We start from the raw sequence: 26,868 nt of genomic DNA, 5'->3' as shown, positions 1-26,868 counted from the left end.
TGAAACAGAAGTTGCAGTAAAATATAATTTCCTCATGAGAATGGATAAGCATAACATAATATTAAGCTTTACAGAAATAATAATGAACGAAAATAATCAATGTCTTTCTCATATCTCAGTGGAAGAAGTGGAGAATGTGATGAAATTCATGAATGAAACAACAGCACAGTGGAGGAACCTCTCGGTAGAGGTGAGAAGTGTAAGAAGCATGTTGGAAGAGGTAATTGCTAATTGGGACAGATATAGCAGCACTGTGGCAGGTCTACAAGCTTGGCTGGAAGATGCTGAAAAAATGTTGAATCAGCCTGAACATTCTAAAAAGGTATGCACTAATAGCATATGTATCTGGCTATTTTGTAAATTATGAAATGTGGGATATGTTTTCACATTTGCTTAGGTTTTTTTACAAAATGTCATACAAAAGGGAGAGATTTTTTCAGCTTCTGGCTGAAATCTGTCTGCATTGATCATAGGTGTTTCAAAGTTTGCACATATAGCATGTACAGACATATACATACATACATGCAATAAAGGAAGGCATCATCTGTGATAACATGGTTAGAGGCATCTTTGACATGAATATAGGGCACCATTATTGCTCAGAGATAGGACCGTTACGTGATTCACTCAAAGGCAAATACAGCTCTTAACACCAAAGCACATAGTCATGTGTTGCATATACACTTAAAATTATTTTTTCCACTGATTTTTCTACCATATAGGTAACAGATTTCAATATTAGTTGCCTTCACAAGACAACATTATTAATATGTGTTGTTATGTTTGATGGGTAAGTAATGAATCCATTTCGCTGGTGTTTTAGAAATCTTTTAGACAGTTTCTTTTGGGGACCTGCATTCATAAAGACAGTTTTGCTGTCTTTTTTTTTCTGTTTTAATATTAGAGTACTGAAGCACTAAGATTGGAGCGTTTGAAACTTCAATAGTGACCCAGTTTGCCTTGAATAATACTGCCTTTAATAGGTGCTACATTTTCACCCAATCCCAACATGGCAGCTATACAGTTCTTAACACCAAAGTATGGTTTTCATAGGTTTTAAGATGTCAAACTGACATCAGGTCAGGAATGAGCATTTCATGTTACATGACAGAACAGTATAACAGTATAATTTTTGGTAAAAGTTTGTTAATTTAAACTGATGTAAAAGAATGGAATACACTTTTTCAATAAAAATAAACCTGTGGAAAGGATTCAATAGTCTGGCATAATACAAATACCAACAGTTATTTTTACTGAGCAGGAAGGATGACCTCAGCTAATCAGGTTGATCTCAGCTTCTTGTGCATGTTTTAAGTAACTTGGCAGTATTTAAAATGAAATATTCTTATATCCATATATATGAATAAAATCAAAATATTTACTTCTCTGATCAGTTTTATAACTTCACCTTTAAAGATTTTTCAAAGCAGAAACCTGAGCATATCCATACAGTATATACTTACTAATGATTTCTAACCTAAATCTAACAAGTACTTCTTCCCGTTCTGGTATATGAAGAGTTTCAAAAAGCCTGGTTGAAAACCTTAGATATGAAAGCATTATTCTTCCTAAAATGCTAATTTCTTCTTAAAATTACATTTGCTCAAAACTGTTAAAGATTACTGAAAGGTAACATAGTCCACCTGTAGACTGATACACATATTTTAAAAGTTACTTCTACTATTAATGTTGAATCTAGCACTCCACAGCAATAATGTTCACTTAGATAGTTCCAAGGATACTTCTGATTTAGCAGTTTTAATATTTGATTATTAAAACCAAAGGCAATACTTATATTCGTCTTTACAATTAATAGTCATACAGCAATCAGCACAAGCATCTAGCATCCCAGGTGAAAGATGATAACTATTGCTTCGAATATGGCGTAAAACTTTTTTGAACATGTCCAGATATTTGTTCTGTAAAACCACAAATGTATCAGTAATATGATACAAAGATTTCAATGATGCTGATTTGCAAACCTTACCTGCATTACTAAAACTAAAACTAAAACACAATACTGACCATATTCTATCCTAGTCAAAGACTATAGCAGCCCCTTACCATGTTATCATGCTTTCTTGTTCTTTCCATTATCTCTGTATGATTTCAAGAGCAGCAAGTACCACTGTTCTTTTTGCAAAAGAAAGTGGCTTCTTGGCTTTCTCATTGGTTTCTGTTTTCAGAAACATTGTGAACCTGTAGCACAGAAGATCTTGCAAAAAAGATCAGTATGTGCTTGGATTTTTCTACCACAAAGTACTAGAAATTTAACAGTAAATGTATTAATGAACAAACCACTCCTTCTACAACTCCTTTATTTACTTGCAGTACCTCTTAACCACTTCCCATCATAACCCCATTGTAACTGCTGTCTCCCGCACCTTTTCCAACAGCTGTATCCGAAGGGTATCAGAGGGCTTCTAGACCTTACGTGGGGACTTCCTTAAAAAAAGCTGCATTGTTTTAATTGAGAATGAGGTGTTCTTCACAGTACCTTCCAAACTTGTCCAATTTTACACATGCTTTAGGTTGGCTTCTGAAATGGAGAGACTCCCCAGCAGGGTCTGAGGAAGGTAATGGTTTGTGGGAGTAAGTGTGTGGGAGTAAGGACAGGAGTAGTTTACTCCATGTGCTTTTTCCTTTTTGACCTCTAGTAAGCCTGACCATTGGAAAACTGACCAGTGCCAGATTCAGTAGACTTAATTTCTTTTGGATGTGCTCGCAGAGGGTAGCCTTTGCACAAAGCAAGGTTTGTGCTCTGCTGTGAGTAGAAGAAGATTCAAACTGCACATGCAATTTACTGAGATGATTAAGTTTATTCACTGATACATCACTACAGAGCACCTGTACGCTACTGATCTCAGCTTTAGGAATTTAAGACACTGTATGTTGTTCAATTCTCTCTTCAGGAAATTTGAGCAATATATATCCATTTGACATTTTCTTTTTGGTTGTATCAGAACTGTTTTTACATGTGGATGAGTTCCAACAAGTGTAAACTATAAAGTTTCAGAACTGTAGCTCTGAAACTTGGAATGACTGCCAGTACAGTTGGACGGGAGTTTTTACATCTATCCCTGAGCAAGGATTGCATGGGACTGTCACTGTCAGATGAACAGTCTTGGAATTATAGGGTAGATTGATAGTCATAAATAAAATGGGTCAGTGCCCCTTCCTTAGTCCTGAGGACCAAGTGGCATGATTCAGCTTGCATCTTTGTGGCTACTCTTTCTCCCCTGAAAGAAGGTGACTTCATGATTCAGTTTATTGGGAACAGTCCTTGCCATGTGCCATCCATTGAGTTGTGCATTGTTTGGGAGAAGGGTAGCAGGGACAAGCCAAAGCCATGTCAGAGAAGATGGGGACAATCATCAGACAGTGATTGAGTCCTGTTTTGTTTACTGGTATAGCTGTAGTCATAGTGCCTGAAGATACCTGCCTTAGGAAGAATTGCCCATCCTCTTGAAGAGCAAAAAGGAAGGGAGGGAACTGGTCTTTGTCTTCTCTACCAATTTATGTGTGTACACCTGCCTACAAGATGCACAGAAGCGTTTGGCACTATGGCTGGGCTATTTAGGCTGCCTCACTGAAACAGGGGAAAAAAAATTAGTAACAAACATCCGTTTCCCCTCCCCACTCACCCACTCTGAGATAGGAGGAAGCAGCAGTAAAGAATCAGTCTTAGGTCTTCTGGGATGCCAGACCCTGCAAAGCTGCATGTGGTTCACAGTAAGAGAAGAATCTCTCTACAGTCTGTATGTGGCCCAGGTTACTATCAGCCCATACTGTTTCAAGACAAAACAGAAATTAGATGAGCCCTAACAGTATTTTCAGTTATGGAGCTTTCTCTTAAGGAGGAGTTCCATTAGTTTAACTGAAGCTACTCACTGGAGTAAAATGACCTGCAAGTAAACTGGTGGTAATTTTTAATTCCATAGGTTATGTTCACAGACATTAAAATTCTATTATGGAATATCTGGTATGAAGAGCTTCAGAGGATAATTGTTCAAAGAGTTTTATCAAGCCATTAGCTGGTGATTAAATTTAAGTTTCATGATTTAAGATAAAGATTATTTGAAAAGGTTTCCAAAAGGTGTTTTCATTTTCTTCTTCAGGATTTCTTCCGGCACTTACCTCATTGGATCCAACAGCACACAGCGATGAATGATGCCGGTAATTTTCTAATTGAAACATGTGATGAGACCATTTCCAGAGACCTTAAACAGCAGCTTCTGTTACTAAATGGAAGATGGAGAGAATTATTTATGCAAGTTAAACAGGTATGTGGTTTTGCTGTTGTTACTTTTAAATATTTACTTTGTCATTTCCATGCAAGCAAGACAGATTTGCCCCACTAGCAGGACTATAGGACAACTTACTGAAGTGCCTAACTGTTCATCATTATTTAAATTAAAAATGAATCCCTGACAGCAGTTTATTTTATTGGGGCTTTTTCTTTGTTTATCTTTTTGGTTATACAGCTTTTTATTTTTATTTTTGGACATTTTCAGCTAGTATAAGCTGTAGTTTTTCTTTATGATCTCCTGCCTTGATACAGTGAATATTATTTACACATATCCTCTACTGTTCTTTGAAGAAAATGATTGGGTTTTGAGTAGCTATTGTTATTGTAAAAGCTCTGTAAAACTAAACAATGAAAATGGTGAAAGTGAGTATTTTTACTACTCTTTAATGAAAGTTGCATTCATTTACTGTATTGCAACCATAAGCAGGTACAATGCAAGTTAAATTACTGAATGTTTTCCCCAAATCGGCCTAACATTAATTCTCTCTTGTGTAGAAGGAGGCACTGATAGTAAATGAAAAAAGTACTCTTTATCTGGAAGAGAGCCAACTGATTGGAAAAGAATTGTGGTTTCTATATTTGCTCTTTAAAAAGCAAAGAGAAGATGTGAGCTAAACTACACAGAAGTATTTCACACCTCACAAACACATTAGAAAATATCTTTGCTATAGTCAATATACAGCTAATGATATTTTTCCCTTCCAGTGATTTTAAATAGCAGTTGCCTATTTGAAGATGCTGAATCTATTTTCTTTACTGGCATGATTATTTCCATTTCAGTCAAGTTAAATAGAAAAGCAAATAATGATTGCGCTTTTTTTTATTGTAACTTTTCCAAACTGTTGACTAGAATGTTCTCAAGCTTTATTTGCTGATGATATTTAGGGTGATACTGTGGAAACAGTAATGCCCAAGATGTAAATGTCTCTTCCCCTGCTAATGCAGCTTCATTCATGTGCTGGCTATATGGTTTTTCTCACTGGTTTTTCACCATTTCTGTCATATAGCTCTTTCCACTTTCTAAGACCTGTGTTTCCCCTTCTTCCAGACAGCAGTTCTTTTTTTTTTTTTAAAGCTTTTCTAGGCTTTTCATGTTCTCTTCTCTTTGCTGAATTTTAAAAATTGATACAGTAGGTAGTGAGAAATGAATTAAGATGTTGATTCTAGGTTAGAAACAAATGAGTCTGGTGTCCTCCAAATGATCCAAGCCTTAAAAAAGGCTGACCTCTTGTATGAATGTTGTTCTTTTCAGTATCAGCACTATTGAAACTAATGCAGATGGTTAATACCTAACTAATTTAGATTAGTTACCATTATTTTGTATTTTGTTGAATACAATTTTTCCAGCAAACAATTGCACTGAAAACATGCTAATTCTCTTAAGTCGTTACTTAATTGCCAGATATCTCATTTGGGGTGGTTATTTTTTTGTTTGTTTCTTTTTACTTTACATTTTCTTAGTATGCGCGAGCAGATGAACTGGACAAAATGAGGAAGGAATACTTGGATGGTGTTGCCCATTTGACAGCTTTTATTGATGGAAGCAATAGGAAATTTTCAGTCCCTGTAGACATGTCCTTCCTTGATGTCAAAATGTTTGTACAAGACTTAGAAGTAAGTGTCTTCCTTCCATTCCTTTCTTTCTCCTTCATAAGAGAGAATCATGTAACTATTTAAATCTGAGAGCATAAAATTATTTTAGTATACATTTCCATTATTGCTATTGTTTTTACCAGTGATGCTTTTTTCTATAATTTCTGCTATAGCTCATAGAAATCGTTGTATTCTATGAGTGACATTTCTAGAGCATTTCCAAAACACTGTCCCACTGGATATTTCTTTCTGTGTAGTTTCAAATCACATTCAGGTGAGCTGGCTGATACCCTTTGGCATAGTTTTCATGCATTTGAAATATGATCCAGTATTCACTAAAATCAGTGATGAAAACAATTGATAATTGGAATATATATCTTTTATCTCTTAAGAACAGACTTTTATCCCCATGAATGCATAAATGCTGTTGTTGAAATACTTTTTGAAACTTTTGTTTCAGACTATTAAACAGAAATTGCCTGCGATGGAAGCTCAGTACAAAACAGTTACAAGAACAGCGCAACTTATTACAAAAGAAGTTTCTCAAGAGGAAGTGAATGAAATGCTTGAAACTTTGACAAGGATCAAAGAGCAGCTGAGCAAGGTTGCAGAATACTTTTTCTATTACACATGCTGTTGACTGTTGAACTAATAAATAGTAAGCTCCCCTACATAAATGCTCAGATATATGCATTTGAGCAAATATATAGTTATAGTAACAACAGATTGATTCAAAGTGGAGAAAATGTTACTTCTTTTAGACTTCAAGATTACCATACTTAAATTTAATATTCTTTTCTTTAAGAAGTAATACAGGATCAGGATTGATCTATCTTAAAGGAGGCAGGTAGCAACTGTATAAATGCACATGCAGAGGAAGCTGCTATTTATTGAATTTTACAACTTTTACAATAATTATTTTTCTTTAAAATGACCAAAAGGTTAAGGAGTATTCCTGTGCTTTGCTGTATGAATGCCAGCATCTGCTGTCTCCACTGGAAGAACTGGAGAAACAAATCACACATTTTTATGAATCTCTTGAAAAAGTCAATGAAATAATTTCTATCCTGGATCCTGAAGCACAACCTACAACTGTTCTTAAACAAAAAGCCCAGGTAAGTTTCAAAAACTTCTTACAAAGATCTGCTGCCTCTGAGTATTTACAATGAGCTTTCTAGGAATTTGGATTGCAACTCGGTAAGCTGAGCAAATGTTTCTTCATATTCAGGCAACAAATATAGCCTATCCTAAAGTTAGCTAGGCACAAACATACAAAGATTGAAACTTCTGTTCCCTCCTAGTACCCATGGTTTCAATCCAAGAAGTAAATATAGGACTTTTTTTTTATCTAGTGGAAATTGGACTGAAGTATCAGAAATACATTGGATTTTTTATTAAGCAGATGAAATAACATGATCAGGAACTTCCCTACTTTTTCTTGAACATTTATGGAAGTTTCTTAGAAGTCTGGATGTGGATTCTTTGAAGTACAGTGTAGTAGAACATTAACTTTTCTATCTGACCAATAAACATCTTATTCTGGAGGAATTCAGAGATAGTCAAAACTCACTTGAAAAGGTAAATGAAAATATGAGGATCTTGGGTAGGAATTGGCATTTATCCTTGTGTATGTGTGGTATATAGCCTAGAAATAGTCCCTCAAAATTGATGTACACATTTCATTAGAGTCGGATTTGACAGGTAATAAAATTAAATGGATTTTTATGGGAAGCTGAAGTCTTTCAAGCCATTTACAGTCCCTTGAAAAAAAAATTAGAACAAAGAGCTTTAATTTTGTCTATATATATATATATAAAAATTAGTTCAAGCCTATAATGACTCTGGAGATTGGCCCAATAATTCAACAAGAAAGGTCTCCTTTTCCAGTGACTTCAAGCTTTGGTTGTATTTCGGTGAAAAATGATCTGGTGAGCCTGAATCAAGCCAGTCCATTTATCTTCCTGAGTAAATCTTCTGTTTATGAACACCAGCTGAGTCATTGGTCCAACCTGCAGGTTAAGGAGCAGCTCATAAGAGTGCTCCTTTCCTCTGCTTCTGAAGGTTAACCCGCCCCAGAATGTCACAATAAAGAGATGTTTCTTCTGCAGTTATTTGCAAACCAAGGAGCCAAAATCTCCTCAGTTATATGGAGGGTGCTGGTTTCTGCTGATCAGAGAGTAAAGAGAGATTTGTGCTGAGGAATACAGTGTTCCTTCAACAGCAGAACAATTCCCTCACCACAGTTTTTTTTTAAGCCTTTTTTTCAGCCTGTGCAACTTCATGCATGTTTTCTTTTCTTCTCTTTTTTTTTTTTAAAGTCTAATTCTCATTATTTAATAACATTTGTAATGAAATCTGAATTCCAATAGCTGACATAAAGGTTAATTTGTTTAAAGGCAAGAAAGGTTAACATCTCAACCTGCTACTGAGAGTTGTCATTCTTATGCCTATTGTTTTCACTGCTGCCTACTTACAATTATACAATAAATATAGACATCCCATAAAATTAAATCACAGAATAATGTATTGATCTGCATTCTCTAAAACTAACTGAAAGGCTTGGGTACGTGTCTGTGTCTTTTTTTATAGATAGCTAGAGCTCTATTTCGGTACAGGACTCTGCATACAAGGAGAAAGTTGTGTGGTCTCGGTTATTCTATATAACATTTTGTGTAGCCTGTTTATCATGGTGCTTTGACCTCGTCCCTTTTGTTCTTATTGTCAAAAACTATCTTCCTGTTATTTTGCCAAACTTTTCTCTCCTTTGTTCCTGGCCAGGGTGGATATATGTTTTTTTCTTTCAGGATTTGGTAGCTTATCAAGAAAACTGCAAGAAAGATTTGTCCCTGATTGAGAGAAATAGTCAGAGTATCCTGCAGTGTGTGGCTTCAAGTGAAGTGTTACAGCATTTCCATCAGTCAACATTTCAGAAGAAAGTTACACAAGTTCAGATTACTTTTCAGGTAATTATGTCATACCTTGATGCATATTTTTGAAAACTTGTCCACACGCAGGTAATCCATCCCACGGTATCTCCATTTCATGACTGTAGCTACTGTAATAGAGAGCTCTCCTCTCTGGTGTCGAGTTTTTAAGGTTTTGTCTGTATTAGGTAATAAGTAGTCAGAGGACTGACGGTCATGTTCTCCATGCAGTAATTCAGAGGTGAGCCTACCTCAAAGGAACCCAGGATTTAAGGAGAACTTGCACACGTCTCAGGCTCCTTTGGAACGGAGAGCCTGAAATCCACCTGTTAGGGCTGCACTGTTTTTTATTTCTCCTGACTTTGTTATCTTGGCTAATTATTTGCTCCTATATTCCCATACATCCCCTTTCACACGAAGCATGGAAGATGGAAACTTTTGCAAATGCCACCATTGCTGGGCTTTGTATTTCCTTAGAAAATGCAGTGGATTGTGACTATAGAAAGTTGCAAATATGTACTTGCATTTGTTAATGTAAAGATGTGTACTTTGGGCTATAATCCCCCTTACCTGTAGAGCTCTGTGTTGTTATTAGCCATATTGACATTTTCAGGGCTATCCAACCCCAGTCTAGCCCCACTCTAGCATGAAATTAACCATTATCTTAGAGTCAGATCTCCAGATGTTGGGTTCCATTAGATTTGTTTTCAGGCAATTACTGTTCAGTATAAAGCTGTCTAAACTGAATTCTAAGTTACAGAAAATCACCTATCAGTAAGAGCTGTCTCTGACAGGTGAATTTCAAAATTTATATTGTATTTTGTGGGTTGTATTTGAAGATCAGTGGGTTTTGATTTACAATTTAGAAATCATTATATAAGTTTAGCTTATAGTAACAGAAGCAGATACAGTTGTAGCTTGGTGAATTTAACATGTTGAACATTAATTATTCTGCTTCAATAAAGATGGATGGTGATTTATCTCTTTTTGTGTCAGAAAATAAACCTATAAAACATGGCATAACCATACAAAATGTGGCATACCCAGAGTTAAAATATTTATGCATCTGGAAACTGGCATTTTCACATGTAAAGAATACATTTTTATATAATTCTAGTATTATACACAAATTTCTATCAGGAAACTTTAAAAAGGCTTAGCAAGATATTTAAGTTGAGAACTACAGATTTGATTAGCTCACTGGGTAAAATTATTACAATTTCTTACACTGGGGTTTGTAATCAGTGAGGATAGTAAAGTATATGGTTAGTAAGCAGTGTTGGAATTACCTTGCTGCAGTTGAACTGGTGAACTGTTCATTTCTCCTACAGAAAACTTGTAGCACAGAACTGGTTGGATCCATAGGTCAAACCACCTTCATGCAGAGTCATGTAGGAGGAGATAGTCTGCTACTAGGAAAAATGGAATGGCAAGCTCTTAGCCATACCAGATGCTTTACATTTGAAAGCAGGCTTTAGGAAAGAAACACTAGCCAAATGGCAGAGGCATTCTGAAGGTATCAGAGACATCTGTATTAGACAGCTATACATTTTTATTTGAATGAAAGATGACATTACCATGAGCCTTAGTATAAGTACTAAAAATTGGGAAAATGGGAGCATGAAAGGGAGAAGCACTTGTGAACGGCATATATTTGAAAGAGTGACACCAATCAAATGCATTTTTTGTAAGATCATGTTAAAAGAGAGCAAATAAAAAACAGTGAGAAAGTGCCAGCTCATTTTCTTTGCTTATACCTCAGAATATGGTCAGGAAAGCTGGTGACTGGAGAAAAAACATAGAAGCAAATAGCCGTTTGATGAAGAAATTTGAGGAGTCTAGAGCAGAACTGGAGAAAGTAATACAGATTGCCAATTGTTGCTTAAAAGAAAAAGGAAATCCTGAAGAGCTTCTGAGGAAACATAGCGTGAGTAAATTCTCTGACCTTCCTCATGGAAACCTTTGAATGCATGACATACAAGTGAAAAGCCTAGTTAATTTCAAAATTGATGTGGATTTCTTTCACATATAGAAGTTATACAGATCAGGTCAAACTGATGTTAAGATTGAAAAACAAAAAGGAAAAAAGATCACCCCCCTTATTGATGAATGTAAGCAACTAAGCAACCAGAAGGTGAAGAGAGAAGACCCCCTAGAAATTAGCATTGGTTTTGCCGGTAGAACCATTGGGAGTGAGGACACTGCATTTTGCCAGTCACGCATCCACTGCTATTTTTTTTCAGATGAATACCTCTGTCTGTATTATAACCATTACTTATGCATGCAGCCTTAGATGTATTCTTGTTAAAATACCATCTCAGTGTACTGGCTGAGAATAAATTAATTTGCTGGAGATAAAATATCTAGCAATAGTTCTTTCCTTAGCTCAAACTTCAATTCTTCAATGCAGCAGAAGTAACCTTGAAACTTACAGAATGTGTTAGGAACTTCATGTTGGCAGCTTATCTTATCAATAACCAGCTTCATCTTCTCACCTTCTCACTTTCCACCTCAACTTCAGGAATTCTTTAACCAGTTGGATCAGAGAGTCCTAAATGCCTTTCTGAAAGCATGTGATGAACTTACTGACATCCTCCCAGAACAAGAGCAACACAACCTGCAGGAAGCTGTGAGAAAACTCCATAGGCAGTGGAAGGTCAGTGACATTGAATGATGTCTCTGGAAGTTGTAAGTCTTAACTTCGGAATGTTTCTGCATGATCTGTGTGTTGAAAAAAATGTAAAATAAAATAAAAAAATAAGTTGTATTATTTGGCTTCCTGTACAATTGGGGAAAAAAAAATATTTTACAACAGTAGATACAGTTACACCTACAAATACCCTCTTGAAAAAGCCCTGTTAAATAAAGTGGTCAAAAGTTGAGAAATGTGAGAAATTAATTGTGAAACCTTAATTTTTCCCTGTACCTACAGCCATAATGATACCTGTGTTAAGAACATTTGTTGAGAATAAGTGCTAGCTTTTCTTACTTTATGCTGATGTTGGATGATTGCAGTTACTTTCCCAACCTTAATAAAACAAATTTGTAAGAGATCAGGCTATCAGTTTAAATTGTGCCTTCTGCCAAAGGCTCCAAGAACTGCCCAAACATTGCTTATAAGCTATGGAATTTTTTGTCTGCTACAGCATGTTGCAGGTCAAACCTGGAGTGATGGATGAGTGGTTTCTCATTAGCACGCAAACAGGAACTTCTGGAAGCAGTTGTGAATATAGTCTCACTATTATTGTTTGCTTTATTTTTTTATACAGGAAATATTTGGTATATCTTGCCAAGAATCAAGACATCTCTGTAATGTGCCTTATACATACATATTCTGGTCCCCAAAGATGATGATATATCATCTTATGATATATCTAAGAAATATTGGTAACAGAGTTGCTTTATTTACTTAAATGAATACAGAGAACCCCCCATCTGTTCATGCGTATATATGCTTTATTTTCTATATTAGCAGTTTTTAGATAATTTATTTGTAGTAACTTCGCACTGAGGTAATGGGAGTAGTGTTTTATCTCTGTGCTTGTTTATTGCCCCTGTGGGTGTGTAGGATCTTCAGACAGAAGCCCCATACCATTTGATCCACTTGAAGATTGAAGTACAGAAAAGCAAGTTCCTGGTCACAGTGGAGGAGTGCAAAGCTGAATTAGCTCGACAGAACAAGGTGTTATCAAGAGAAGACAATGAAAGGATGATCGAGGAACACATGGTATGAATTATATGCCACCACACGGGCATTTACAGAAATACATTTCAATGTCAATAATAAACAGGTCTGACCAACTCTTAAGCCACCAAACACTCTGTGCACAACTAAATGAGATCAATCCTTGGGGTCTTTAACAAAAATTTTTATTTGAGCTTAGCACAGTTTATAACAAATATATAAATATGCTTTGTGATTTCTGCAAATTTGTATTTTTATTAAATTTTCTACTTTGTCGCTCCCATCAGTTGTTCTTTGGTGACAAAGGACCTTACCATTTGTGTGAGAAAAGGCTACAACGAATTGAAGAACTGTGCCAAAAACTGCCAGTTTCTGATCCAGTGAGGGCTACATTGGAAAGCAGCCAACGAATCCTGAAGGAGCTCAAATTCCAGATAGACAGCACATACATAAAACTAACAGAGCACTCTGACACCTGGAAGGGCTATAAGAACAGGTATCAGCTCAATTTGTAGCTGGGTCTCTTAGAGCCTTATGTGTGGCCACTCCTCTAAATGTCATCATAGATGAGTACCATGTAAAGAATGATACTGTGTTGTTAGCTTCAGGTAGAAAACTATACTTTATGTAGTAATTACACAAATTATAGTATGTTTTTGAGTGGATTTTATAATTTTTGGCTTAAACTTAAGAGGTTACTGTTTGATGGTGGCAATTTTTGTCTAACTTTTTTCCTTGCTTTGCATTATGTGATGTTTTATTTCAGATTTTCTGAATTGGCAAATTGGATTTCGTCAACAGAAGGAGAGCTAAAGAAGATAAAGGAAAGTGTCAATGATGCTGCCAAATACAAGCAATTTAAAGCATCCGTAGGGGTGAGCCCTTGGCTTATATTCTAACAAAGCTACAGTCATTGCTACTGGGACGATGGATAAAACTGTATTCTGAAGAAGTACAACTGTTTTACTATGGACATCATAGTAGCTCTGCTGATTCCTGATATTCTTAAAAACATTTCCAGGGGAAAGTTCCACATGCAGCAAAGTGTGGCAGAAGTTCCTACTTTTAATAATTTAGAGAATGGCAAGTCCCTTTACCTGTGTATTCAGAACATCCAAAATATAGAAGCAGATAGAATAAATACTTGCCCCTCATCCTGCTGCGTGCACAGTTAAAAGTGCTGTGCAAAGAAAAGCCAAAATTTCTGCACTGGGGTTTTTTAAAGGATCAAGTTACTGTCTTGCATTTAGGGAAATCTTCTATAATAAAAATTCTTTTCTACAATAGTATAACAGGGGAGGCAAAGATATTCTACCATTCACTTTTGCATTGGTGACTGGTAACAGAAGTGGTAGAAGAGTTGAAGATTGAGTCATTTGGTTAAATTAGTTTTAGGCAATAATTTATTGTGTCACTTGGGACCTAGCTTGACCCTTATTTCTTTTTTTATTTCACATACTAGGAGCAAAAATAGGAATGTCACATACTGTAGGAGTTTGTGTGAAAGTCATGACCAGGTTATGAGGCTAACTGTGCAGAGAAACATAATTAGGATGACCTTGATAAAGCAGATAGACCTTTAGCTTAATGGGTGCTTCTGCTCCAAAAAGTCTGATTTACTTATGCAGTTTCACTGCTGGTAACTTCTCATCAACACTGGCACAAAGATATAAATGAACTACTGGGTGAAAAGAGGGGAAAGAAGAGCTATTTAAACAGGAAAAAAAATACACCAAACCTTATATCATATGAAATTTTATGTTTGGGAAAGTCAGTATTTAAGATTTAAATGGTAACTAAGAAATTTGGTCAATATATGGAAAATAGATACATGGTATCTCCCATCTATCTATCTATCTATATCTGTAGGTAAAGGTGTTAGTTTGTCAGGAAAAAGTACTCCACTGCTACTTATTAAAGAACAATCTAATAAGTAGTAGTGGAGTAAAGTCTGTGAAGGAAATGTGAAAATTTAGCCATTGACTGGAACAGAATAAGATAGAGTAGGCAAATAGAAAAATACTACATTTCTAGTGTTTCAAGATAAGAACAAAGGTAGTATATTTACACTATGAATCTTTGAGCTGATGTCATGAATGTCACTCATTAATATATTGTGTTTATTTGAAGAAAATATGTTTTGATTCTTCCACAGGAAATTAGGAAGCATATTAACAAGCAAGGTGAAAATCACAGCTGGTTGAAATCTAGACTTGCTGTTTTGACTGCAGTATGTCCTGATCTGGAGGCCAAAAAGACAGAGGATGAGCTTTGTAAACTTTCCAGTGACTTCAAGGGACTCCTAGATTTGCTGGCTGAGGTACAGTATGAGGAACACAAGAACTCCCCATTTACAGGGTCACATGAAATGCCATAAATCATGGCTTCACAAGCATAAGTTCCCTGCTGCGTTTTTTTAATTAAACTGCAAGCATTCAGCAACAAAAAACTCATTTGTATGCCCTGGGTAGCAAAGCCTTGAGAGTAGCAGGCAAAAAATACTGATAATATTATAATGGATCTTTTCCCTTTGCAGGATTGGAAAGCATCATAGTAAATGTTTCTGGAATCAAAATGTCAGTATTTTTAGAGGCAAAAGATAGTTTTCTAAAATCAGCTCTGAGTGAATATTGGCAAAACTGTGATGTACGTCAGCTAGTGGATATAGAATTTGACTTTAATCTTCATTTATGTATCCTTTATGCTGAAGTAATAAAGGAACTTCTGTGAGGTAGTTTCAAACCATTAAGGATGTCTATCATGCACTGAATTTGCAGGAAAAGGCTGCAGATCTCTGAGGTCTGAATGATAGTAAGATACTGTAACTGCTGAAATCATGGGAAGTTTCTAACTGTTAAGCAAAACCTCCTAGAATCCACTGAACCCTTGAGTTCTGTGGGATCTCAGGGAACTTACTGCTTCACAGTTTTCATAGAAAAAAGAAAGGTTAGGAGACACTTTGAACATGTTAGACTTAGAAGGCAGAACAGATCCATTTGAAAAAAGAGTTCAGGATAAAGAAAGAGTTCAGGCTTCAGATTCCATTGTTAATGTCAATTCTTGTGGGGGCCTTGTAGGTGTTCGAAATATGTAAGTTCCAAGTATTTATTGAAACTTCTCTAAATTTCTGTGGTGTGAAAACTGTGTTTTGGAAAGTTGGGGGAACCAATGTTCTGATTTCGAAGTGACTGTAAAATTTAAGATAATATCTTTTTTTATTATTATTTTGTATTAAAGTACTTTTGATTTTTGTTTCCACCAAAAGTCAGAACTAAAGGGAGCACAGGTTCATGAAGGTAAAAAAAGAAAATAAGAACTAGAATCTAAACTTGTTTTGAATCTAAAAACATAATCTAAATGGCACTTTATACTATAGTTAAGAGACTTTTGAGTCTTAGAAGTCTGAATAATCTTTACAGCTAAATTTACAGCTTGTTAATCAGATGGATGAGACTGTTTAGACAAGGACTGATACTGGGTATTTCCAGAGTTCAGCATTGTGTTTTGGGGAGTAAAGACTAAATATCTATATAACATGAAAGAGAATTACTTGATTCTGAATGACCCTCAAAGGGAATATGGACTGGAAAGAAAGGATGGAAGGGAGGAATAAAAGAGAGGAGTTTCTTCATTCTAGAATACTTTATGATTAAAACCTTAAAATACAGGAACTGTCTGAGGGACAGAGCCTGTACTGAGGATCAGCTACAAGTAGTTAGCTGAATCATGCAATGGGGGAAGAACTTTCTGATGTATTGAATAGATGTATCTTTTTCTTTATAAAATTCTGCAAACTGAGAATGGATATTGCACCACATGCATATTGTGGTCCATAAAACCAGGGTAACAGGGCATTTTAATATATTTGTGATTCACCAGGGCATTGTTCTAGACAGTCCACAAGGCAGCAAGATTTTTTGTGAGTTGAATAGTACAAGTGTTTCAGAATCTGGGTCAGCTTGCAAGGGTGAGGACAGTGTGTATTTTCGAGGTGATCATCAATAAGTGGCTGTCACAGACAGCTATTTACCATATGGCAATGTAATAGGGAGTATGTCTAAACAAGACAAAGGTCTCTTTGGTCATATTTTAAGTCTACAGTCACTCTTTCAATGTAAAGTTAAAGGTGTCTATTAAGAATGCTGGAGACAAAAATGATTCGAATTTAGACAATTTACTGTATTTTTTGAAAAACATTCCAAATATAAATGTGCCCTTAAAATATAGATGTGCCTTTCAACATGAAATACTTAAAGTTATCCATAATTGTAGATTGAAAAGACATTAGGCACTGTTGGAGACTGTGTCCAGTACAAAGAAGAAGTTAAAAATGCAATTGAAGACTTAATCAACAACTCTAAAGAAGCCCAAGCAGAGGCTGAAAGGATCCTGGATACAGAGAGTTTATTACAAGCTCAGCAACTACTACTTCATCATCAGGTAGGGCAAATACTCATGTCCATATTTGGTAGGTAGAATGTATGTAATTACTAAATTTTTTTATGTCCATTAGCGTAACTCTTTATATTTAAACTTGAAAAAGTTATAAAGGAAATGGTCTTATATGGCCTAGTGTTGATTTCTTATAATGAAATAAGTACTCAGTATTTTTTAAACATTAATGCCCAAAGATGAGCTTGTTTTTCAACTTTTATTGAATATCCTTTTATTTCACATGGGTTTTTTGGGCACAGAACACCTGAAAACCAGGCTTCATTTACTTGAAATTTTGGGTAAGTGTACTCTGCAAATATGCACTCTCTCTCTTCTTACCTTTTTAAAGTTTGTGTGTCAGGTTTGATTACGGTAAATTTGTCCTGATCTTGGAAATTTCTTGACTTCAGCAGCTTTGATGTGGCCCCAACTCTAAATGCTGGAGAGGAGGTCTACCTCCAGACTCATCTCCTCTAGGTAGCTACTGCAGTGACAGATTGGTCTCCAGTCTGTAGGAGTAGAACAGGAGGCTTTTTATGCACTGATAATAGATCAAAACATCTGCGGGCTGCAGTAATAATAAATTATATGGGCTGCATACAGCACGAATCATGGGTTTTAAGGCCAAATATGGGAAATTAACTTTGAGGCCTGCTCAAAGCTAATAAGAATAAATTACTGTCAATGTCTGGGCATTATATAAGTGTTTTATATTGACACCTATTTCTGTAAGGTCAGACAAGACATGTCTGACCAGGCACTACTATGTCTTAACTCTGTCTTATTTAAACTCTTTGGTGTTTGTAAAAGCTATTGTATGTGTTAAGGTTCATATTTTTTCTTTCAGTACTCTACATTCCTTATCTGTCATAGGAGAGGTGGTAGGAATAGTTAACTTCTTGAGTTCTCAGACTCTTCTTCTTCATTTGATATGGAGTCTGTTAAGGTAAAAACAGACTTTGACAAAGACGTGAAGGTACTCGGAGTAGAATTGAGCAGGGAGCCATAAGCTTACCTAGCAAAGCTGGCAATGGGTCAGGCATGTTAGGAAAGGAGAAGGGAGATAGTCTTAGGAGGTTCTGATAGTGCTACAAAGCAAAACATATCAAAGAAAAAGTTATGCAACTCGGCCATCCCCCTACTGCTCTCTAATGAAGGCTGATATATTGCTTGGATCAATCTAAGGCTCCAACCTGTGCCTCAAAGAGTGCAGAGCAGACCTGGATGCTTCAAGGCAGTCAAGAGGAATACATGCACCTGTGGTTACTGCTGCAGTTGCTCAACTGTTGGGGCTTCCGCTTTCTAAAAAATTGCTTTGGATAAACAGCCATACTGTCACTCTTTCTCTCCCATTTGTACACCACAAAAGCTGTATACACATTTTGGAACCCAATGCATATACTTGATGAGTATATGAGACTCTCATATCCCTTATCCCTTTGTCTGTTATTCTCATTGCATATCCCTGCAAAAGTGGAAAGTGGTTTTATTGTGCCCATTTCCCAAAGGAGCTAAAAAGTCTAATAATTCCTGTTGGATCAATCCTTTTAGCAAAGGATAAGAAGACTCCGTGCAAAAAGGCAAGATGTGCAACAGCAGATTTCCCATGCTAAACAGTTGCAGATTGAAGGTGGACTGCCCAGCACAATGCAAGAAGATTTACAAAAGTTAGAAGGAACATTGGAGAACATGCAGCAGACTATGGAGAAACGTGAAGAGCAACTGCAGGTGGGTCCTTTGCAAGTAGAAATAAAAACCTCTGCTTTCTTCTTTTTTTTTTTAACTTAGTGAAAAACCAATTTGTTTAATGTGAAAAGTCTGAGCTCACTTTTTCACCTCTGAATCTTGGTCCTTGGAGTGTTCATGATCAGTACCTCCACGAAAATTTCTTGAAGCTGCTGGATACCTTTTAATTAATAAAGAAACAGCATTTTGTTTGGAACTGTTTAGAAGTCCCAATTATTCAGTCATAATAGGTACTTTAAATAATTTATCTGTGAATTAATTTTTAGATGGGCTGTCTTCCCTGCTTAGTTAAGATGACATTGTCCTTTAATTGAGAGTCTTTAGGCTGGATATTAGACTAGTAACACCTGCTGTTGTGCAAATATAATCTTCGCAATTACTGTGTGAAATACATGCTGTCATCCTAAATTTAAAGAAGGAAGAAAAAAGTCACAGAGAAATCAAATGGATTGCTCCAGGTTGTATAACTAATCACTGACTGAACTGGGATTAGAATTTATAGCTTCTTGTGCCCATATGTGAGTTGTCCTTTATATTTCTCTAAGCAGAATGGTGATCCAGCTGTCCACTATTTCACACAAATGTTTAAATTCATCGAAATTATTTCCCATGATAAAACACAAGATGAAAAATATGATCAATAGAGTTCAAATAACTTCTTTGTAAGAATTTATTATTGAAACCAATTTTTTTTCTAAGGAATCCCATATATAAGGTCTTAATTCGGCCCTTGCTTTACTTCAGAATCAAGACAATATTTGTTTATACTGTCATAATTCTTGTGACTGGTAATTAAATGCTGTATGTTAATCAAAATTTTACATTATCAGAAAAGAACAAATAGATTCCTATGTGTGAGTTTCCTATGAGTAGGGATTTTCTTCTACCATTTTACTGTAATTTATTTCATTAGAGAACTTGAAAATCCTTTTAGATACTGTTGACTACTTGTCACCATAAGCATAATTATCTGCATTTATTACTTCAGACTTCTTATAAGACATTCAAATATAAGATTTAAATATTGCTGGCACCTTAGAGAACAGTGCTTTTTTGCACAGTGTCGTGTGAATCAGTGAAAATTCAAGGGAAAAATTTTCTTTTATTGGGTTCAGAACAGTTTCATCTGTAGAATAGATGGCATTTCAGGAGAAATTGTTTTAGCTTATGTCAGGTCTTTCTCTTTTTTTTCTTCTTCAGTAACTTACAATGACATTCTTTTTTTCTCCCCTTTGATCCTTTTGTCTCTGTGTTTCTGTTTTGGGTTTGTTTGTTTTTTTGTTTTTGCAGGTCACAATAAATAAATGGGAGCAATTTGAAAGGGACAAAGAAACAGTAGTAAAATATCTCAATCAAGCAAGCTCTGCACTTGAACGTATCTTAAACTTCAGCAGTTTAGAGAGCCTCTCCTCAGAACTGGATCAGACAAAGGTATTCACCATGTGAAATACAGGAACTGAGATATCTTTCTGCCTTGCTTGTTAACATGTAGTGAGCGTATTGCCTTCAATCTTCGCATGGTTTCCTGTTAATGCTGGTGCAAATTGTGTATAGAGATTAGAGACTGCATAAAGTGTTTAGAGGTAAAAAGTTATTTTAAGATTAATTACTCAAGATCTGCATCTGAAGTACACGTATGGAAGGTAAAATGATTTTGAGGACTTCCCATTTTATGCTCAGTAATCATCTATACTAGTAAGCTAAACGGTGTCGAGCACTGGCATCTCATCAATAGCGTGCTCTTTGGCAAGGTTATGTTGACTGTGCCAACTAGCACTCTTTTAGCCCTGAGGAGAAAAAGGAGACTTCTACAGTATGGAAATAATACGTAATGTGCCACTTGCCCTTAGTAACACAGAATTATCCCAGCCCATTTTATTTACTAATACAGAAGTAATAGTAGTGATTGGCTTTCCTAAGTGCCATGCTTTTCATGCTGTTTTTATCCTTCGATGAATCTGATATGAAATTATACATATCGTGGTTGTGCTTAGCATTCATTGTTCTGGTGTATGGGTTTACTGTTTGTGACAGAAAATAGTTGTTAAAGTGAGATTACAAGCTACAAGATACTGCAAAATCCTCTCTGTAAAGGGTAGAATCTAAAGACTAAATAAAGATGCATATAATCTTCAACAATTCACAAATAAATTTCTTGAAGAGCTATAGAACAGATTTTGATTGGTTAAGTTAAAAAGTTTTGGACATATAGTCTCCCTTGCTGAATTTTATTGAAGCTAGTTTGCTCAGATGAACTTTTCTTAAATGCAACATGAAAATAACTTTCTTCAGAGGTTGTTTTTATATATTGACACATTCAAAATATACATAAAGGACACAGATACTTTTTCTAACCACAAACATGGAGGAAAAATACTTTTTCTGTAAATATATGAAACTGTTTATAGTTGTATTAATGTGTCTTGCATCCTTACAGGAACTTTCTAAACAGACTGAAGAAATGGCAGTGCAGGCTGAGAATTTGGTGAAGAATTCTTCCGAAATACAGCTTGGTTCAAAGAACAAGCAATCCCTTCAACAGCAGGCAAAATCAATCCAAGAACAAGTGAAAAAAGTGGAAGTTACTCTTGAAGAAGAGTATGTTCTTAACAAGTCCTAATATTTATTCTCCACTATAAGATTGTATCAGACTTCTAGAATACCTTGTCAGCATTTTGTGTTGTTTCATCAGCTCCATCATTTACAGCTTGCCATGGCATAGTGACCAGGTTATAGTATCAAATATGTCAAAAGAATATGTGCAAATAAACAAAATCTTTGTTTAATAATACATAGTTTATAAAACCACTGTTAGTTACATTTAACCTGTCACTTATCTTTAAGCCCCTGTCTTGTGAAGAAGGAATAATTAAATTCATTCTTGAGGTACTAGACTCTTTCAGAAAGAAAAATCTCAGTGCAAGTATGAGAACAGCACATTTACCGTATTGGCCTTGGTTTTTAGTATTCCACCTTCTCCATAGGAATGTCAAGAAGTGCCTTCATCTTAGCTGAATGCCCAGATTTTATTTATTGGGCAATATCAAAAGCTGCTTCTGCTGCTGCAAATAACAAAGGCATAATTTGCTGAATTTTGTTTAAAAATTGAAAGTTCAAACTCCAAGAAAATGTTTTACATCCTGTAAATATTTGTAGCTTTTTGTATTTGTAAAAATTTCATCCCTTTTCTCAAGTGAGCAACTCAGCTATTGAACTCAAGTTACTCAACTTCAACTTCAGCTGTTACTATTCTCATTTTATCTATAGACACATACATTTATATGTGTGTATGAAATTAGTATTTTTGCACATATTAGATCTGGTACACAAGTCATGGATATATGTGCCAATTCTATGTTGTCTTACTGGAATTACTATGTAGAATAATTTGCTGTATAAGTTTAAGCAGGTACCACCACCCGTATCTGAATAAGAGTGAAGGGCAATGCCCACATTATTGGATTTTTTCCCCCTATTGACCATTGTCATGCCAATCTGACTTTAATTTGGTGCCATTTTCTTTCCAATGTAAAAGAACAGTTGTAAAACAAAATAACTAGCCTCTGCAGCAGATGTAACTTTCTGATTTTTGGTGATCTAATTTTTTTACATAACACTTTCTCCAATATGAAGTATTACAGTGATTTGCAGTCAAATTCTACCATATCTTACTGAATACTTCACTTTATACATAATTTTGTCTAATATTAGAGAGAAAACTAGTGTGATATTTCAGCTGAAGAAATTCAACCTTCCAACAATGAATATTCACTTTTTTAATAATGTCATCTATTTTTAAATGAAAGCCATCATTGATATCCCCTTTCAATGTAGATATGAAATAGGTTTTAGTTGAATGTATGGATTGTATAGAATGTCTGTGGTACTGTGACAGATAATAAAAAAATAAATCACTTCTGCAAAACATGCAAATATATACAACTCTTTATAGTGAATCTACAGAACATATAATCAGTGTGTAAGAGTTATGTTGTAACTCGCATCATCAATAAAAATCTCGGACGACTAATTTAAAGTGGAAGTATTCCAAATACATATGCTACATACTATGGCAGTGAACAGGAAAGGGAAAGAGAAGTTTGAGCAGCTCTCCATAGTCAGCTACAGAGCAAACTTAGCACATCTGTTTTCCAAGGAGATCATGCATAGCTGTGCCGTGTGTTTGGAACTATATTCTTTACAATCTGCAGCTTTCTTACAGCTATAAGGAAGGCAGATATAAAGGCGAAGGATTTTCAGCTGTTGTGCCACTGATTTGGTCCCTTGATTCTGATTTCTGGCTATATTTTCTTGGGCTGGACTTGAGCGAAATATTTTTGCACTTTATTTTCCTGCAAATAACTTGAATTTGAATACATTCTTATCAGTAAATGGCTGTTGACGTTGCTTTTTTTAAATTATTGTTTTGAAAATAAATAAGAAAAAGTAAAAAGGCCAATTTTTACATTTTTAGACTACATCTTTTCTTAAAGCTTCCTCTAGCTTTAATGAGAGGAAAAAAAGAAAATAAAAACTTTTTAACATGGAATCGTTTTTAAGGCTACATTTAAAAGGAAAATGTATTTTGGAATTTTGTAATATTCAAACTTTTCTGATGAAAATTTAATGTTTTCAGTGAAATAGAAAATGCATGTTTTGCAAGCTGTGTGTAGGGCCTACATTAGCAGTGGTTTCTTTGCAATGACTTGAAAGGAGCGGAAACTGATATACTGGAAGTTAATGCTGTTAGACCTTATTAGGGCCTTAGACTTCTTGCTTGTGACAAAAAAGGGTGCTTTTTTTGCTATCAAATATATAGAAGGATCAGTCACAATCTGTCTCTGTTTAACATACCTATAATGTATGTTTCAAAGAATATAAATACCTATTAACTTTCAGGTAGTTGAGTCATCTCTGTTATTGATTCTTTGGCTTGATATGAAATCATTGCCTCAGAAAACACAAACTTCCTAAAAGATGGGCAGATTGCTGTTATAAGAAACCAAATTTAATAAAGCAGTCAAACATTGGTGAATCTATGTACATTCACAATACACTGGTTTTAATAATTCTTTTTTATCAACTAAATTCCTAACATCTATGCACTCAGTTATCTCAATTTTTAGATATTTGATATAATCCTAATTCCATATTATTTCACAGAAATCATATTTATGTTGCTCGTCCTTTCTCTTCCTGCTATGATGAGATTCTTGATGTACAGCAGATGAATGAAGCTGTACCCTGTTTCATGTCTCGGTGTCCCCACTATGGCTAATATAATTGTTTGACTTCGCGTGCAGTCTAAGAGAGAACTAAGTTTGAATTTAGGCACACAACTTGGTCCTCTAAAACCAGGAGTTTTTAAAATGACCCTCCTGTAGATTGAATAAGTTACATTTTTATTCTAGCAAGAATATGGGCAGCTTCATTATATTAAACTGTTTCTTCTCTCTAATTAATTTGGTTAATTTTAGTATTAAAAGCATGGAAATGGTGAAAAACAAGTGGGATGATTTTGGCAATAATTTTGAAGCTCAGTCCATCTGGATAGCTGAACAAGAAAAAGAACTGAAAACTTTGGAAACATCTTCATCTCCTTTGGACATACAGATCAGCCAAATCAAGGTGATTAGTTCTTGTTATGTTTAGCATTAAGTCCATTTATCTGTCATTTTGATAGAGGCCAAATGGGAGAACATACATTTTACATGTTTCAGAACTACCATGATATAATGATGGCACGCCTTGTACACGAATATACCAAGCAGTAAGGTTTTACATAAACTAAAGGAAAATTCTTAGAGGCTGCCTTCTCTGTTAGTGTTTAGTTTACCTATGTGGAGGGAGGCTTTGTGTGTATGGTTAAAAATGTTATTTAATTTGTACTCTTCTTATTTTTTGAGTAATCTCAACTGGTGTACAAAATATCTACATAAATACAAGGTGTATAAAGCTTTTTTTATTTTAAAACGTACCTCAGCTAGTGAATATAGAACTTGATTTTAATTTTGCAAGCTAAAGTTATAACTTGACTTATGTATCTTTTATGCTGAAATAATAAAGAAACTATCTCTCTTGGTAGCTTGCAAACCTACATACCATTTATTGCTATTATATTTACACTGTCTTAAATTCTGTGTACATTCCTGTAGATGCAGTGGTTTAGTTTCTTATTGCTAACTGAGATGCATATTGTCTCCAGGCATTGCATTTCAAGGGCTAACTTCATATCCTCCCACAAATGAAAACATACCTTCTCTGAAACTGCATGTTTCTAAGGGGACAGAGTTTTTCAATACGCAGTGCTCATGGCCATTTTCTTTATTCTGTGACCTACTTGCTCTTCAGAAAGTGCACAGGTGTGCAGCTGCTTGCAGTTATGGATCAGACTGATGCTGAGTATTTCCAAAGGATCCCATAAGGCATTTGTTTCATGTGACAGAAACAGTTTATCAACAGATTTTCCTGTTCTTAATTTGATCACAACTTTACGTACATCTAATAAATAAAATCTCTCGATTTTATCATTGAAGAATAAAACAATGCTTGACTTCTTGGTTCATCACCATAGCAATTCAAAACCAGTTTTCTTGTGAAATAATATATATATGCATTTATTCCACTGACCTACGCTGTCACATAGCTGTACTTTTCAGTAGTTACTAGATACAATTCAAATGTTTAAGACAGAAAGTAAGTGCATCAAATTATATCAATATTGTATTACAGTGTGACAACAGCTCTTGTCTATCTATATGGAGCCTAGTTAAGCCCTACTAGTCCATTCAAGCCAATTTCTCAGGAAGGCTGCTCCTTGCTATGTATGCAGACAAACAGTAATTTTTAGACAGCATTGCAAGTTTTTGAAAATGCCAACATAAGCCTTCTTCATTTAAACATCATGACAGAAAGAAAACAGTCAGTAGGTAATTTTTATAAATGTCTGAGTGAACAGACATAAAGCAGAGATAATCCTCCAGATAAAGCCTAGGGTACATCATTGTAACTCAGATGAACACCAGCTTTATGAACTGTCATATGTGAAAAGAGTCATCTAACCTCTGGTACGTGGACATAGCTGGAGACCTTCTTCAGTAGCATTGATTTGTGCCTGATTTTGAAGGATTTGTTATGTTTTGTTGTGAGTTTCCTGATGAGTGTCACAATGCTAATCAGCATACTTAGTTCATAATTTCTAGTACAACATGTTAGTAAGGAATATTGCAATATGAAGCAAATACACCAAAAAAACCTGTTGTGTTCCCTGATATCTCTGGCTGACCAGACAAAAAACCTGGGGCAACTGAACGTAATCATCACAGATAGTGGTAATATTCTATTTTGGTGATATTGATTGCAAAATCCCAATAACTTCAGCAAAGCCAGATTTTCACCTACTCATTTCCCCAATATTCCTGGTGGACAAAATGACAGTTATCACAGGTAGTTACCATTGGTGGCAGACTCAGTGAGAGTTTGAAGGCCTCAATTATCCACCTTCTTTTATGTAACTGAGTGAATTTAACAGAATAGTGTGGGAGTAAAAAAGCGCTGCCTCATTTGTATCTATCTGCTGCATTGTTAGATAATTTCAGCTTCAGGGCCGCAAATCTGGTATTTTTCCTCAGCACTGTATTCTCATGCAAAAAAGGTATTTTATAATCCAAATTAATTCAGAATATGTTGCATAAAGAAACACTATAAATGCTTACAGCACCACATTTTTTTCTGTACTGTCACCCTGCTAATTATAGACTCTGAATGTTGCAGCAAGCCACTCCTGAGCTTTATAATGGCAAGCAAGGTACCATATTTTTATCACAGTTCTAGCAGAAGGTGGTCTCTTTCTGTGCTTTTGAGAGTGCATTTTCAGGAAAGTTTTTGGTTGATGTCATACACATACATACCTTAACATTTTTCTATCTGAGAATGCTATAGCCTATTTCAATTTCAAAGAGCGGTCTTGGCTTTTTCAATTCCCTCTCAATGAGTGTTTTTCACTGCTTTTGAGAAGAGCTCCATGGACATGGTACATCAGCAGAAATTAAAATAATTCTGTTGTGAAAAACATCTTATTTCCATGTTTACTGATGCTTACTGAATAAATAGCCACTGAATGTGAAACACCGTAAGTTTCTGTCTTGGATGTTTTAACTTTCAGGTTTGCCTCTAAT

At 35.4% G+C, this 26,868-nt stretch overlaps 1 protein-coding gene across 1 annotated transcript in view; it reads left to right on the top strand.

Annotated features, from left to right (window-relative positions):
* LOC104264024 (nesprin-1-like) overlaps positions 1–26,868 on the top strand; it is a 231,113-nt gene that overhangs the window by 46,631 nt on the left and 157,614 nt on the right. Inside the window, exons 15-31 of the mRNA XM_059828180.1 lie at positions 120–322; positions 4,119–4,283; positions 5,771–5,923; positions 6,363–6,506; positions 6,844–7,017; positions 8,707–8,865; positions 10,589–10,753; positions 11,348–11,482; positions 12,395–12,553; positions 12,799–13,007; positions 13,278–13,386; positions 14,667–14,831; positions 16,784–16,951; positions 18,497–18,673; positions 19,982–20,122; positions 21,129–21,289; positions 24,169–24,319. Of these exons, the coding sequence (XP_059684163.1) occupies positions 120–322; positions 4,119–4,283; positions 5,771–5,923; positions 6,363–6,506; positions 6,844–7,017; positions 8,707–8,865; positions 10,589–10,753; positions 11,348–11,482; positions 12,395–12,553; positions 12,799–13,007; positions 13,278–13,386; positions 14,667–14,831; positions 16,784–16,951; positions 18,497–18,673; positions 19,982–20,122; positions 21,129–21,289; positions 24,169–24,319 (2,738 nt within the window). The remainder of the gene's footprint in view (positions 1–119; positions 323–4,118; positions 4,284–5,770; positions 5,924–6,362; positions 6,507–6,843; positions 7,018–8,706; positions 8,866–10,588; positions 10,754–11,347; positions 11,483–12,394; positions 12,554–12,798; positions 13,008–13,277; positions 13,387–14,666; positions 14,832–16,783; positions 16,952–18,496; positions 18,674–19,981; positions 20,123–21,128; positions 21,290–24,168; positions 24,320–26,868) is intronic.

The sequence above is a fragment of the Gavia stellata genome, chromosome 2 (assembly GCF_030936135.1).
Source record: "Gavia stellata isolate bGavSte3 chromosome 2, bGavSte3.hap2, whole genome shotgun sequence".
Classification (NCBI taxonomy): domain Eukaryota; kingdom Metazoa; phylum Chordata; class Aves; order Gaviiformes; family Gaviidae; genus Gavia; species Gavia stellata.
This window is presented reverse-complemented; position numbering and strand designations above follow the sequence as displayed.